The 16,519-nt window shown below is 43.7% G+C and overlaps 1 protein-coding gene and 1 long non-coding RNA gene across 3 annotated transcripts; both read left to right on the forward strand.

Moving 5' to 3' along the window:
- The first annotated feature begins 1,962 nt into the window (after nt 1-1,962).
- On the forward strand, nt 1,963-13,017 carry rundc1 (RUN domain containing 1). Its single transcript, XM_061233224.1, has 5 exons — nt 1,963-2,497; nt 5,524-5,682; nt 6,390-6,588; nt 6,786-6,881; nt 10,252-13,017. The coding sequence occupies exons 1-5, from the start codon at nt 2,102-2,104 to the stop codon at nt 11,112-11,114; spliced, it is 1,713 nt and encodes a 570-aa protein (XP_061089208.1). The 5' UTR covers nt 1,963-2,101; the 3' UTR covers nt 11,115-13,017.
- Nucleotides 13,018-13,297: 280 nt separating this feature from the next.
- Nucleotides 13,298-15,706, forward strand: LOC133122299 (uncharacterized). Of its 2 annotated transcripts, none has more exons than XR_009708085.1 (4): nt 13,298-13,348; nt 13,789-13,871; nt 13,987-14,147; nt 15,109-15,706. It is a non-coding gene; the product is annotated as an uncharacterized LOC133122299 (long non-coding RNA). The 2 variants fall into 2 exon arrangements; XR_009708086.1 differs by having other exon boundaries at nt 15,112-15,706.
- The last annotated feature ends 813 nt before the right edge of the window (nt 15,707-16,519 follow it).

Here is a 16,519-nt window from a genome sequence, read left to right on the forward strand (position 1 = left end):
TACTGTACCAGTTCAAGTGCAATAAAGCAACTTTGAACGCTGATAAACGTTTTTATAGGAACTCTTCAACATGGAACATTGGACATGGAACATTGTGGGCTCTATTTTTGTAGTCTTTTTGCAAAGTCTATAGCTCAGCACGCAAGGCCGCTTAGGGCGTGGTCAGGCTTATTTCAGGGTGGATAGTTCAAGCACAAAGTCGTACTCAAGGTTCAGAAGGACTGGACTGAATGTCTTAACTAATAGTGCCTCAGGCGTAACATACGATAAACAAATCAGAATGTCATCTTCCATTCCCTTTAAGGTCAACTGCATTTTTGCAAGATATATTATTATTATAATAAATATTTACCTCTGAATCCAATTACGCTTAAAACCATTCATGTTTCGAGGTTTGTAAGGCTGAAAACATTCAAAAAGATTAAAAAATTAATTAATAAAAAAAAATAAAAATAATAATCTGATTATTTCTACATCCTCTACAGTTCTACAGTTCGCATATCAATTCAGCTCTGGAATTATTAGCATCCTTGATGGAAATAAAGAAAACAGCTGCATATAATAAATAACACAGAAAATAATCTGTTATGTTCAAACATATGGGAGAACCATATACGTAAATAAAATCTAAATTAAGTTGCCAATAACATTTGACTTAATATAGTTCCTTTAGCCTGAGATCAACTAAATTGTCTCATTCCATCACTTCCTGTTTTTCTACAGTATAAAATGAGTAACAAGCATGCAAATTCCCCCCATTAGCCTTGGAAAAGCCAAAGAACTGTCAATTCAAAAGAGACAGATGGTAATTGACCTTCACAAGTCTGGTAATGGGTACAAAAAATACATAAATGTTTAAACATACCACTTAACACCATTAGGGCAATAATAAAAAATGTAAAACGTGGAATGGTTGCAAACTTGCTAAGAAGAGGACCCCATGGACCGTGAAGAAGATGATGAGGGAGGCCAAAAATAACCTCAAAAAGAACCATAGAACCAAGAGCCTCAAAATGGCACCTCCAGAACCACTCTTTGTAAAGGTGGTATGAAGACAGCCCTTACTGAGCACAATAAGCAAGCATCTGGAGTTTGCTACCTCATTGGACGTATGGCTCAAAGAGAGTTAGATGAGACTAACACCATCAACATGTTTGGCAGCAAAAGAGGAATGCATACAGGGAGAAACACCTCATACCTACTGTCAAATATGTTGGTGGGTCATTGAGGTTTTGGAGTCATTTTACTGCCAGTGGAGCAGGGGCACTATTTCAGAACAATGACACAATTAATTAAACAGAGTACCAGGAAATTTTGCCAGGAAATCTGGTTGTCTCAGGAAGCTGAGTCGTTGGTAGATTGTCCAGCAGGGCAATAACTCCAAACATACATCAAAATCCACATAGAAATGGTTATGTGAAAACAACATCCATGTTCTGCAAGTCAGGTGTGAAGACAATCTGGCCATCAGTAGGTCTAATTACCCGGGAGAGAGGAAAACAAGGGCTGGATTTGGATTCGAGGGCCAGAGTTGATGATCTTTTGCTGCCCTATTTCCCTAATTCGCATTAAAACTGCCTTTGAATTATCCGTCGACGTCTATTGTAAATGAAACTCTTTCACAGTAGAAATGTTTCTTCACGGTAAGAACAGATTAATAGTGTTTGGAATTCCCATCATTCGTTCAGATTACATATAAGCGTTATTGTGAGTAAACATTAAATAAAATTACAATAAATAAATAAATCAGAATAACACGTCGATATGGTGATTTCGCAACACCCCCTACTGGCGCGGTGACCATTTTCCCACCATGGTTATCACCTTTATTTGGTCAGTTAGCACGAATGAGAATGAGACGGCCTAGAAAGTAAACATGAGTCACTGACAGCCTGTGGGTGGCACAAATGCTCGGTGTACGTATATGCTGACGTAACAGATGTTATCTTGCAATGGGAAGCTTTCTCCAAGATGGCGTTACACCTGTTTCAGTGTCGGGAACAGAACAGAAACTGTTAAAAAAAACAAAACATTGCAGATAGTTTTTTAGAATAATTAAGAGACTGAAATCGGTGACAGGGTCCCCTTTATCGGACAAAAAATGTCGACAGAGGAGCTGTCCACTTCAGACAGTGAAACTGCCTTCGCTGGTGGGGAGCGCTGGGCGCCAGTGGGAGCTGTAGCCAGTCCCGAAGATGAGGAGTCAAGAGACGGGCAGGGGGATGCGCTCGAGCCGAAGCGTAAGGGCTCGATGTCGTCAGTTATGGAGATGGCCACGAAGCTCCAAAAGCTAGAGGAAGAACAGGAGCTTCTGAACTCCTCGCTCTTGGCTCTTACGTCGCACTTTGCTCAGGTGCAGTTTCGCCTGAAACAGATTGTTCACGCACAAAGCGACGAAAAGGAGAATATGCTGCTGGAGCTCGAAGAATTCGCATTTAAAGGATGTCCTCACGTCCTCGGCTGCAGGGCCCAGGATGCGCTTCAGTTAGAGAACTCGGTGAGTTGTTTTACAATTGTATATTCAGCTTTTTATTGTGCGGTGCTGCTAGCTAGGTAAACATTACAGGTAGCTGCAGTCGCCACCAGGAGAAGCCGAGTCTGCTGTCAGTGATATTGTTGTGCCGACAAAAGAATTAACTGCACAGGGTTGCAATAGAATAGAATATTGTGTTATCGTTGCTAAGAAGGAGTGTACATTTACTAATCCAATAAAGAGATTTTATGGACTTAGATTCGCCCTGGACTACCCGTTTAAGTTTATTCAGAGATGGCGCAAATAGTTATTTTTGAAACACGCCAGAGAGCAGTCTTTTTTCACAAGTCAAATTAGAGTGCATGCCTGTTGTCCAATTATTAGATATTGGCAGCAAACCCGTCAATATAACCTCACCCAGTCCTTTCAGAGAATGTGTTTCATGGTGATTAAGGAAACATAGATTGTGTTATATAACTCAAAAAAGTCCATCAAATCTTCGTAGCTATTAAGCAAAATCGTCTTAATGTAGCCTGGTGAATGACAGCTCATGACGTAAATCAGCCCTCGGTTCAAGTTCTGACCATGGCTTAAAAAAAGTATTATAATGTTCCCGCCCCGTCATTTCACTAAGCTTTTCATCACGACAGGCCGAGTAGCCAACGTCTGTTGTACTGAGGGGCTGAACGCTCTGTATCCACTGCCTCATTTCTGTACTATGGGAGAATCGTAGTTGTGAGACTGTGCAGCAGCATAAAAAAAAAACACAAATATTTCTTTACTTGTCTTTGTTGTGTAGTTGTGGCACCAGTGTAGCATACACACACCATGTGTACATACACACTACACACCAGGTATTAGCTACACTTTACTAGTACTGGGTAGGACTTCTCTTTGCCCCCCAAACAGTTTGAATCCTTTGTGCCATGGATTCGACAAGGTGCTGAAAACATTCCTTGGAGATTCTAGTCCATATTGACATGATGGCAGATAAGCCGCAGATTCAGGTGCACATTTATACTGCAAATCGCCTGTTCCAGCACATCCAAAAGTTTCCAATTGGTTTGAGATCTGGCGGCCGTGGAGGCCATTGGAGTACACTGTACTCATTGTCAAGTTCTTTGAGCTACCTTGTGATGACGATGTGTTTTGTGACATGACATGTTATCCTGCTGGAAGTCAGGTAGACGGGTAGACTGTGGCCCTGAAGGGATTTACATGGTCAGTAACAATATTTGAGTAGGCTGGGGCATTTAAACAATGCTCAATTTCTATTAAGGGGCTAATGCGTGCCAAAAACACATTCACCAAACAATTACACCACCACCACCAGCTCGAACCATTGACACAAGGCAGATCTATGGATTAACGTTGCCTACCCAAATTCTGACCCTACCATCTGCATGTGGCAGCAGACATTGAGATTCATCAGACCAAGTGTTTTTTTCCAATCTTCAGCTGTCCAGTTTTGGTGAGCTTGTGTTCACTGTAGCCTCAGTTTCTTGTTCTTAGCTGACAAGATTAGAACCAAGTGTGGTCTTCTGCTGCTATAGCCTATCCACAAGGCTTGACGTGTTGTGTGTGAGATGCTCTTTTACATACCACTGTTGTAACGTGGTTATTGAGTTACTGTCACCTTCCTGTTAGCTTGAACCAGTCTGACCGATCTCTTCTGACCGCTCTCATTAACAAGGCGGTTTTTTTCACAGCATTCTCTGTAAACTCTTGAGACTGTTGTGCGTGAAAATCCCAGTAAATCACTATTTTTGGAGATAATCGAACATAATCTGGCACCAACAACCTTTCCACCATCAAAGTCACTTAGATCATGTTGCTTTTACCATTCTGATGTTTGGTCTGAACAACCACTGAACCTATTGTCTGCATGCTTGTCTGCATTGAGTTTCTGACATGTGTGTGTACACGTACAATTGAACAGGAAATTAAAAGACTGTCTGAATGAATGCACCACATGGCTACACTGTGCATCGGCCGTCAGAGCTCTGTGCACTGTTCTGACAGGAATAATCTCTCAGATGGTCCAGAGGAGACCTATTTTGCCCTTTTCCATTAATTTTATTTATGTTTTTGTCAGTGGTTCCTGATTAAATTGTTCTTCCCTATTTATTCACATGCTTGGCTTACAGGAGGAACTGGTGAGTATTCCTGCTTGCTTGCTTATTCTTAATTAATAATAAAAATAATAATCATTACTGCTAGATTGTTCTCCTTGGATTATTCTCTAAAATTGTGATACAGGAAGAGAGGGTCAGTTAACAGGAACCAGCTCCTATTGTATGATAAGTGTGCTACCCAAAATGATGTTTAGTTTTGTTTACAACAGAACACACAGTTGAGTTGAATTGCTGTAGACATTTCCACTTGAAGATTTGCCTAAAAGCTGGTATGTGGATACTGGTTTGTCCTGTGGTTGGTCAAAGTGGCTTCTTGTAAATTAGTGGCAACATTCACAACCCTGATGTGAGGAGGAAGAGTCTGTAGGCAGGAAGTTGTGATTTCCAAAATAAATACTAGTGTGATGATAGCAGCCCGGGAATTCACTACTGGTGATCTACAGTGCAGTCCATAAGTATTTGGACAGCAACGCTTTTTTGTTTTCCCTCTGTACACCAGCAAACAAACAGTTGAAATGAAACATTCACTGTATGGTTAAAGTGCAGACTTTCTGCTTTATTTTGAGCATTTTTACATCCATATTAGGTGAATCGTGTAGGGATCCTACATGGATCACCTGATATGAATGTACATGCCCTCAAATTAAAGGTGACAGTCTGCACTTTAATCTCATTCATTATTCATTTTTAATCTATGTGTGGAGTAAAGAGGCGAAATAACATAAATTGTCCTTACAGACACTTCATTCGTGTGTAGATGTAGTGCTTCATAACAGGCTTGAAGAAATAGTGAAGATGCATAGAGGGAGGTGTAGATAACACTGTGTTGCTACAAGGGCTGTGACTTTGTGCGGTCTTGGTCAAGAGTACACCCATGCTGCCAACCCAACATGTTCCTGGCACCATCCTCCACAGAGTGAAAGGGAGAAGAGGGAGCGTCTGGAGGCTCAGAGGGAGAAACAGAAGGAGCTCATCGTCCAGCTCAAGACCCAGCTCGATGACCTGGAGAGATTTGCCTACCAGGAGGGGAGCTACGACTCCCTGCCCCAGTCCGTGGTCATGGAGAGACAGAGGGTGAGGAGGGGGGAGGAGAGCAAATCCAGCTTCTGGGTTCAACTCTGGGGGCAGATGGAAGGAGTTCACTGGCAACGCTCTGTTTCACAAGATTTGTGGCTTCCATGCAGGCCTGATCAAATACATAACTATATTGGGTTCAAATACTTTTCTGCACTTTACTTGGTTGGAACCTATGAAATACTCTTGAAAAGTGAAAACCCCCACCTTCTGGTCCTCTTTACATTACATTATTGGCATTTGGCAGACGCACTTATCCAGAGCGACGTACATTTGATTAGACTAAGCAGGAGACAATCCTCCCCTGGAGCAATGCAGGGTTAAGGGCCTTGCTCAAGGGCCCAACGGCTGTGCGGATCTTATTGTGGCTACACCGGGATTAGAACCACTGACCTTGTGTGTGCCAGTCATTTACCTTAACCACTACGCTACAGGCCGCCCCCTCTTGGTTGGCTCCATTGCACCAGGCAAGAACCATCAAGCACAGAAAAGTATTTGAATCCCAAAGAATTAAGTATTTGACCCAGGTCTGCTTCCATGATGGAATCATACCCTCATGGTTAATAATATAGGTATTGCACCTGCACTATCATACTTCGACAGAGGTTCTGCAGAATGACCATACCTGTTCTGCTGGTACATGTATTGATGTTGTGAGAAAGGAGCGTCTTTACAAGCGCGTGACTGCATGAGCGTGCGCTTTGCAGGTCATCATCGACGAGCTCATCAAGAAGCTGGACGTGAACCTGAACGAGGACATCGGGAACCTGTCCCCCGAAGAGCTGCGCCAGCGGGTGGACGCCGCCATCGCCCAGATAGTCAACCCCGCCCGCGTCAAAGAGCAGCTGGTGGAGCAGCTCAAGACCCAGATCAGAGATCTGGAGATGTTCATCAACTTCATACAAGGTGCCACTGGCTGCGTTCCCCACTGTGTTTCGGAAACAGAATCCCACAATCCATCTCCTCTTCTCAATTGGCCCCGAGCGCACTTTATTCGAGGCTCTATTTAGATCTTGTAAGCTCAGCAGAATGTGCAGCCTCTCTGGTTTGCCTGAGAAGCTGTTTGGTTGTGTACTGAATGATTGATCTCTTCCTCATTATAGATGAGGTGGGGAACCCTCTTCTGCCCAATGGCGGGGCTTCACCGCAGCCAGGGGCAGCAAGTCCAAACTCGAGAGGCCCTGGTGGACCGAGGAAAGGTCAGTGTTTAATGTTGCATCTCTGAACTTGTGTGCCGATATGTAGGAGATAGCTGTGACCTAGAACCTGTGTGGCAGGAACTTTTCGCTTTTCTACTCCTCATATTTGGAGTTCAGTTCTTCACCGTACAGTCTCTAACACTGATGCTTGCTTGTTTGCCCAGGAGTAGAATCGGGTAAATAAAATAAAAATAGAGCATGGAGATGTCACAGAAAGCAAGACCCTTTGGGGTTACTGATGTTTGGTTTTAAAGGAATAATCCACCCTTGTCTTGTAATAAAGAAGCAGTTCAGTCAGGAACACACTTCCCACTTGATCCAATGATGAGGGTCTATATTTCTGCAGAAAGAGCACACCTGCTGACAAAGTCAACACTGTACAAAAAAAAAAATTATTCACATTGACTCATTCCATTTGCTGAGCTGATGTTTGTATCTATGACAAAAAATCTAGCTAGATAGCTAGTTGGTACACAGCAATGTTAACTAGTTTAATTTTAATCTGCCCAGGGCCTATTAGCAACCCGGTTGACTGGCATGTATGTAAATAAAAGAACTGAACTTGAAATTAAATGACAGGGTAAAGGATATGGAGATGGAGTGTAGAATGGGGAGTGGGAATGAAATGAACACTGCAGACTGATGAGTAACTCCGGTACTGTCTGCCTAAACAAACCTAAATAAACCTCAGCTCTTCGAAAGCTTACCGGGCTCGAGGCGGCATGTAGCAAAACCCCAGTGCAGATCAGGTCTCCTCCCAGGGTCGCCTTCAAAAACAACAAAGGCAAAATAACAAAGCAAAATAACAAACAGTGTCCCGTTGGAAGGATGCTATCCAAATGAAAACACTCTAAATTACCGGAGCCACTATATGTTGAGCAGAGGAGCAAATCAAAGACACAGTCAGGGTGGGCGAACAGAGTCGAGCATGAGTGAGGCACTGGGGCGAACAGTTAAAAAACGGTTGGGCAGGAATCAGAGTTGTAGTTGGGTCAGAGATGAAAACAAACGAGGAAATGGTCATACACAAAATCCAAACGGCAAACAAAGCAAAAGGGCTAGGCAAGAGTTGTAATTTGAACACAAATACGGTCATACACAAGTAAAGGAAGCAATCAATAATCCACAGTCACAAATGCAAAGGGTCGCAGGGCTAGTCTACCCAGATCAGTAGGAGTGGTGGCCTTTTAAAAGAAATTAACAGGTAGCAGAAATCACCAAAGATGCACAACTGCAAATACATAAGCAGAGGTCGTACCAGAATGTACGTATGTTTGTGCGAGTATGTGCGTGTGTTTGTATGCATACGAGTATGTGTGAGTATGAGTATTGTTTGTGTGTGTGTGTGTGTGTGTGTGTGTGTGTGTGTGTGTGTGTGTGAGCATGTGCGTGTTTGTGTCAGTACCGTGCTGTACGTGCCTGTTTGTGTGAGTATGAGTATTGTATTTGTGTAGGTTTGTGTGTGTGTGTGTGTGTGTGTGTATGTGTGTAAGTTTGTGTGAGCATGAGCATGCTTGTGTCAGTACTCTGCTGTACGTGTGTGTGTTTGTGTGAGTATGAGTATTGTATGTGTGTAGGTTTGTGTGTGTGTGTATATGTGTGTACGTTTGTATGAGCATGTGTGTTTGTGTCAGTACCGTGCTGTACGTGTGTGTGTTTGTGTGACGATGTGTGTGTTTGTGTCAGTACCGTGCTGTACGTGCATCTGTTTGTGTGAGCATGTGTGTGTTTGTGTCAGTACCGTGCTGTACGTGCGTGTGTTTGTGTGAGCATGTGTGTTTTTGTGTCAGTACCGTGCTGTACGTGTGTGTGTTTGTGTGAGCATGTGTGTGTTTGTGTCAGTCCCCTTCTGTACGTGCATGTGTTTGTGTGAGCATGTGTGTGTTTGTGTCAGTACTCTGCTGTATGTGTGTGTGTTTGTGTCAGTACTCTGCTGTACGTGCATGTGTTTGTGTCAGTACCATGCTGTACGTGCGTGTGTTTGTGTGAGCATGTGTGTGTTTGTGTCAGTACTCTGCTGTACGTGCATGTGTTTGTGTCAGTACCATGCTGTACGTGTGTGTGTTTGTGTCAGTACCGTGCTGTACGTGCGTGTGTTTGTGTCAGTACTCTGCTGTACGTGCGTGTGTTTGTGTCAGTACCGTGCTGTACGTGCATCTGTTTGTGTGAGCATGTGTGTGTTTGTGTCAGTACCGTGCTGTACGTACATGCCTGTGTGTGTGTGGATTGTGACTGACAGGTGCCCCTCTCCCTCCAGTGGATTCGGAGCAGTGTGTGTTTGTGTCAGTACCGTGTTGTACGTGCGTGTGTTTGTGTGAGCATGTGTGTGTTTGTGTCAGTACCGTGCTGTACGTGCGTGTGTTTGTGTGAGCATGTGTGTGTTTGTGTCAGTACCGTGCTGTATGTGTGTGTGTTTGTGTGAGCATGTGTGTGTTTGTGTCAGTCCCCTTCTGTACGTGCATGTGTTTGTGTGAGCATGTGTGTGTTTGTGTCAGTACTCTGCTGTACGTGTGTGTGTTTGTGTCAGTACTCTGCTGTACGTGCATGTGTTTGTGTCAGTACCATGCTGTACGTACGTGTGTTTGTGTGAGCATGTGTGTGTTTGTGTCAGTACTCTGCTGTACGTGCATGTGTTTGTGTCAGTACCATGCTGTAAGTGTGTGTGTTTGTGTCAGTACCGTGCTGTACGTGCGTGTGTTTGTGTCAGTACTCTGCTGTACGTGCGTGTGTTTGTGTCAGTACCGTGCTGTACGTGCGTGTGTTTGTGTCAGTACCGTGCTGTACGTGCGTGTGTTTGTGTCAGTACTCTGCTGTACGTGCGTGTGTTTGTGTCAGTACCATGCTGTACGTGCGTGTGTTTGTGTGAGCATGTGTGAGTTTGTGTCAGTACCGTGCTGTACGTGTGTTTGTGTCAGTACCGTGCTGTACGTACATGCGTGTGTGTGTGTGGATTGTGACTGACAGGTGCCCCTCTCCCTCCAGTGGATCCGGAGCAGTGTGTGTTTGTGTCAGTACCGTGATGTACGTACGTGCGAGCATGTGAGCATGTGTGTGTTTGTGTTAGTACTCTGCTGTACGTGCGTGTGTTTGTGTCAGTACTCTGCTGTACGTGCGTGTGTTTGTGTCAGTACCGTGCTGTACGTGTGTGTTTGTGTCAGTACCGTGCTGTACGTACGTGTGTGTGTGTGTGTGTGTGTTTGCGTGGATTGTGACTGACAGGTGCCCCTCTCCCTCCAGTGGATCCGGAGCAGTGTGTGTTTGTGTCAGTACCGTGCTGTACGTGTGTGTGTTTGTGTCAGTACCGTGCTGTACGTGCGTGCGTGTGTGTGTGTGTGTGGATTGTGACTGACAGGTGCCCCTCTCCCTCCAGTGGATCCGGAGCAGGCGCAGAAGATGCGTGAGACGGGCCTGCAGCTGATCCAGCGGGCGCTGGCGGTGCTGCAGATCTTCGCCGTGAGCCAGTTCGGCTGCGCGGCGGGGCACGTCCCGCGGGGCGTGTGGTCTCAGGGCGAGGCCGCCCAGGACTACGGCCCCCTGCTGCAGCGCCTGGAGGTGGCCACGGAGAGGGTGCGCCAGCAGGCCCTCTGCAGGCAGCAGCCGGAACAGCACCTGGTCTGCCACAGCGGCGGGCCGCCCTGGGGCGCGCGCGACGAGCTGACCGCCACCGTCCGCAAAGAGCTGGCCATGGCCCTGCGCGACCTGCTGGCCCACGGCCTCTACTCGCCCTCCCAGGGCATGAGCCTGGTGCTGGCCCCCATCGCCTGCCTCCTGCCCTTCAGCCCCGCGCCGCAGACCATGCACCCCTGGGAGCTCTTCGTAAAGTACTTCCACTCCAAGAATGGGCAGGCCTTCGCCGAGGCGCCGGCCCGCAAGCTCTCGCAGTCCTTCAGCCTGCCCGTAGGGGGCGGGCCGGTGACGGTCACGCCCAAGCAGTCTCTGCTGTGGGCGGTGCACTCGGTCCTGCGCGAGCACGACCCCTACAAGCGCGGGGCCGACTCGGAGTTCAAGGCGCTGGTGTGTCTGGCGCTGAACGAGCAGAGGCTGGTGTCCTGGCTCAACCTGCTGTGCAAGTCGGGCGCGCTAGTGCACTCGCACTACCAGCCCTGGAGCTACATGGCGCAGACGGGCTTCGAGAGCGCGCTGCACGCCCTCAGCCGCCTCAGCCGCCTGCGCTTCAGCCTGCCCGTCGACCTGGCCGTGCGGCAGCTCAAGAACATCAAGGACGCCTTCTGAGGCCAAGCTATTCTTAGGAAAGACTCCTAGCAAATTTGCTCATTGTAGCATCAATCGAAGGGGTGTTGGTTATCAAGAAGACAAAATGTCTGCGTAACATTCCAAAAAAATGTTATGTTATTTTACTTGTATCCTAAAACACAGATTTTTGCTTGAATTACACCTGAGCTGATAACCAAAATCATTTGTGTAATGATTATAGAAAACAGGGTTACTGTTGCGTAATTTTCAAAGTGATTGTACAGTTATTCTGTATTCTGTTTTCCGATTTGACAGTTTGCTTTAAATGTATATCACATCCTGTCGTTCTAGATTGCTGCATTATAGGTTATGTTAAACAATGTACTGTATTCCGTTACATGGTTAACAACGCTGTCACATATTTCATGTGCTCATTCACCACTGTGTTCCTAGGGTAGATGGCTCATATTCATATGAGATTTACCCTATGCTGGTCAAGAAAATGCAGTTTGGCTCCAATGAACTTTCAATGAGGTTTCTGCTGTAGCTCCATATTAGAATTAGACTGGCTAAGTCTAAACAGTCTCCTGGTGGCCAGCATTAAGGACTTAATGCAAACTACCACCAGTGTTTCCACAGGCATAAAACTGAGGCTGCAAGGCAAAAGCATTTCACGACGCTCTGATGAATTGTTTACCATTCTTTCAGGTCGTCGTTCGAGTACAGCTTGGAGGATAGCCTTGGATTCCACGTTTTCTGTCTTGGATTACGTAGTACTGCCAACATTTACTGTGGGCATATTGTGCAGTATCTTTAAGGGATTGTATAAACTGAGGACCAATTGAGAGAACAGCTGGCTAATATACGCTCAGGACAACAAAACACTACTATCCATGTTCACCCTTGCAATGCTTCTGGGATTAAAGCAGTCCAAACAGTTTACACAGGTTTCCCTGTTGCTGTGCACGATACTGCATTTCTCTCCATGCTATATGAAAGATTATGGATGCATATTCAATAGGAAGATACTCAGAAACAGTGATTCTAACTGCTGCTTATTGTTCCAAAAGTGCATTTTAAATGAAAAATATTTATATGCTTATATGTGTATTATATTTGATGTGATTATTGGATGCGAATAATCCCATTTTGAATGAAGGTAAAAAGATGAAATTGTTTCAAATCAATCATCAATCACATTGAATATGTATATGAAGAACCAAAGCTGAATGTAACCATTGTTAAAGGTTGTAAGATATAATTGAGTCAATAAGTGCTAAATACTATTAGGATGTTGATTATTTAAATCATTTTTTTGGCATATGTCAGTAATCTTATTGAGATTCTTTTGTTTGTGTTGAAATCATTTTGCATACACTTTGTAACTCTGTGCATGTTATTTCTTATATGCTGATGGATTGTTTTCTTTCGTGTTTTCTTCAGTATTTAACTCTCACTTTATATGGGGGCACAGCACAAATGGGTATATTTGTATATGCACAGTATCTTTGGTCTTATGGATTTGGATTCATGTTTTTGCTCATTTGTGAGTATGAACTTCGCTACTACTGTGGTCCGAAAGTGGTCAAAAGGTCATTAAGCTGTCTGTCTTTTTCATTTCAACATGAATTTTCCGCATGGTGTCATTAAAATTGTGTATCAATGATTCCTTTGTGGTTTCATACATGTAAAATCTTACTGTCTTCCAAACTGGAAATCTAAAAAAATCTTTAAAAAAAACAAAACATCCTTTTTATGTTGAACAAGACTTATTCCTCTTCTATTTCCATTGAAGATATCATAGACCTTTGTTATAAACACGCACGCACACACACACACACAGTATCCATGTTATTAATATATTATGTTTAGTTTATGACTCTACCTGCCAGAACATGGCTTATTCCTATGTAAATTCGTTTAATAAAAATGTCAAAATCTAGTTTTTGGCCTTGTGTATACTTCTGCCACACATTTTGTTCATGGTGTAACATTTTTTATATTTTCCGATTCTTTACTTAATCTTTGAAAAGCCAATTTACTTCTTGTGCATTTTTAGAATTGTTCTTAAGAAGAAAATAGAACATTTGAGTTTTCAGGTGTTTGTGATCCGCGGTGTATGTCTATGGTGTTTGAGCTTCAACGGAAGTGACGTATGCACGTGATGTGAAAGGTCAGTATAAAATTTAAGAATCATAGACGTATATATGTCTATGGTTAGAATCTGGTCCTACTTCCTTTTTAAACCGGCGGCCGTAGATTGCCTGGGCTAGGTGTGTCTTTCCGTAAAAACAATCCTTGTCCGTCGCTGGAATTGTCGATAAAGAGGGACATTAACACTGGTTTTAACACTGCATACCTGAGAGTCAGCTGGGTCCGCAATTGCATTATTTCTTACTCCCTTCCCTAAATTAATACGTTGTATTGGTGAGCGCCACTTAGAGTATACTACCTTAAAAGAGCTAGCTGTTTGATTCAATGTTTACTATTGTGTGCAGTCGATGACAACAGACATGCAATAATTGGGGTACGTTTTCATGAACGTACTTGCCTGTTCTGATTGACAAGACCAATCGCTGTGTGTGTTGAATTGTTCCGAGTCTGGTATGAAATTGCATTGTGTTATGATTATGACTTCGTGTATTCATGGAATGTATTTAATAATGATGTGACTGTTATATGATTGGTGTGACCTGTGTTCCCCTACGCACAGAGATGGGCAAGTTTATGAAACCTGGCATACTGGTGATGGTATTGGCCGGCTGCTATGCTGCGCGCCAGGCTGTCATTGTCAAAGTGAGTGAGACCTGCAATAAACCGATCGTCTAAAATGGCCGACGAATCTTTTTTTGCACTGAATATTGCTGCTGTCCTTTGAGCAGCCTTTAACACTGATGTTTCTTCCATGCAGAATATTGATGATGGAGCCTCTTATCCCCCTTACAACTATGCTCTAGTGTCTGGCATTGACTGATATCCTTGCAAAGTCACCACCACCATGGGCAAGAAGGTTGCCAAGAGGTACAAGATCAAGGCCTTTGTTAAGGTGTACAACTACCTCATGCCTACCAGGTCAGTGTCTGGCATTTCAGCCAATTTGAAGAAAGGGAGATGGTGGATGGACAAAGTAAATCTTCTGTGGCCTTGTTTCAGTGTGAGGTGCTATAATTGGGAATTGAGATTTGAAGCGGTGGCAATCTCAGTGGAACAGGTGTTACCTACATTCAACGTAGATAATCATGTGGACTCCCGAAGACAAGTTGCAAAGAGCCAACATGCAGAATGCCTGCAGTTTGTTTGATGGAGACCGCTTTTGCAAGTGCTGGGAAGTGCTGGTTTAGATTTGTTTTGCTTCTTACTCAAGACTGGTAGTTTATGCTTTTTATGATTAATCAATTTACTCTATCATATTCTTTTTGTCCTACTCATCTGCCCATTAACTGCTTTTTTTGCCATTTATTTCTGCTGAAACGGTTTTTATTGATTAAAATAGTTTCAGAAATTGAGTATCAGGAAAATGGTTTTCTGCAGGAAATGCAGAATGCGGTAGAGGTACTTGTCATCTTGGATTCATGTCCAGTGAATATGTTCATGTTCATACTAATCTTTCCACATAGAAACTCTGGATAAAATGGTTGTCAACAAGGCTATCTTCAGCTCCCTCATTATTGATTTTTGTTTGTGTTAACCTTTTGATTGATGTATGTATGAAATCTTCATTAGTAACCAAATGGATAGATTTAGTGACCAGGTGTTCACACTTTAGCCAATTGGCAACCTGCTGATTTGCCTCAGTCTTTAATGGGATCAGGTAAATGTCCTCTCCATGTAATTATTTGATGTATACAGGCTATTCTAGATATGCTCTGGTATATATCAACCAGGGGTTAATATTTGAGGGGGGGAGTGTTACGGGTGGTGGGGTTTTGTACATGTTCATAGTTAGATCTGTGTACATGTAGTTCTGTTCTGTTTCGTTGTGTGTGTTTTCCCTCTGGTTTCATTTCAGTAATTCACTTTTGTCATCCCTTAGTAGATTCCTCTGTCAGCTAATCATCTGGATTGCCTGCAGCTGGAGTCACCCAATTAACCCATCATCACACACACCCTATTTAAGTTCTTTGTTTGCTCCCCGTCAGGAGATGTGGCAGGTCTCAGATTTCTCTGTTTGTTTGTTACTTTTGATTCTTTTTTGATTATGTAGTTTTTGATTCACTTTTTTTATTTTTTTTATTACCTTTTTCAGTTTACCAGCTGTTTGGTAACTTTGTTCTCTTTTTGACTTTTTTCTACATTCAGCCGGACGCAGGGTTTGAGAGGTAGGGAACTTAGGTATCCGCCTGCAGGTCTACATCTTGTCCTGCACCACATGTAGACTTCTCTCTGTATTAGTACAACAGTTAGAGCGGCGACACTAACCCATGTCTTTGGGGTGCTAGCGCGCCTGTCAAGGGGGTTAGGCTAGGGGGATTAGTCCTGGGGTTGTTTTTGTGTGTTTAGGTAGGGTTAGTTTGTTTTGGGCTTTTTCTTTTAGTAGTCGCTGCATAGCTCAGGGGGTTGGGTACATGTTGTGTCTCGGCCCTGTGTTCCGGTTGTTTTTTTTTTTTGTAAATAAATTATTGTTACAACTATTTGGTGTCACTGCCTCCTCCATTTCCACACCCTCACTGTCTATGTTACGCCGGCGGCCTCCGACCATCAGAGGGGGGGCGTAACAATCCGTACACAAAATGTTGGCTGTGATGTTAATAAAAATCCAAACCTTTACCAACCCAGCTTTACAGCTATTCTACAGCATGTAGTATTTGAGCGCTTTTTGTGGTGTTTGGAAACGAGTAGTGTATTTGATACAATTGTAGATTTATGTCAAATGTCCCATGTACCTTAGCATATGATCTTAGAGGGTATTTGGTGTAAACGAGTGATCTCGATCCCTCATAACTCAAGAGTGAACAAAAGAGACATTTGTATTATAAATGTGTTTGAGGAAACCCACATTATATTTGTGATTGTAAGAGGCATTTAAAGAGGTTCTTGGCATTCAGAGGCTTTGGGAAACCCACCCTAGTTTGGCCACTGTATGATAGCCAGCTTTTCATGAGTCATAATATCACTGCGTGATACACGCATCCGGAGGCTCACCACTCTCATCTCCATAATGTTACGCAAATAACAGGGATTCTGATCCCACCTGAATTGGTACAAGAAATCAGACCCTGTCATAACCCTATCTCAGACATTGTTCGGGAAAGGGCTTTAAGCTACATTGTCAGACATGCATGGAGTAGAGAATAGAAGTTCACATTGTGCTGTATTGCAAATAATTACATGGAGAGGACATTTACCTGATCCCATTAAAGACTGAGGCAAATCAGCAGGTTGTCAATTGGCTAAAGTGTGAACACCTGGTCACTAAATCTATCCATTTGGTTACTAATGAAGAT

Source organism: Conger conger, chromosome 2 (assembly GCF_963514075.1).
Source record: "Conger conger chromosome 2, fConCon1.1, whole genome shotgun sequence".
NCBI lineage: Eukaryota > Metazoa > Chordata > Actinopteri > Anguilliformes > Congridae > Conger > Conger conger.

What these genes read in the sequence shown, in the direction of transcription:
- rundc1 (XM_061233224.1), top strand. Translation starts at nt 2,102, where the DNA reads ATGTCGACAGAGGAGCTGTCCACTTCAGACAGTGAAACTGCCTTCGCT. An exon ending in CGCTTCAGTTAGAGAACTCG is followed by an intron (nt 2,498 to 5,523) that starts GTGAGTTGTTTT and finishes CATCCTCCACAG; the next exon opens with AGTGAAAGGGAGAAGAGGGA. An exon ending in CCCTGGTGGACCGAGGAAAG is followed by an intron (nt 6,882 to 10,251) that starts GTCAGTGTTTAA and finishes CTCTCCCTCCAG; the next exon opens with TGGATCCGGAGCAGGCGCAG.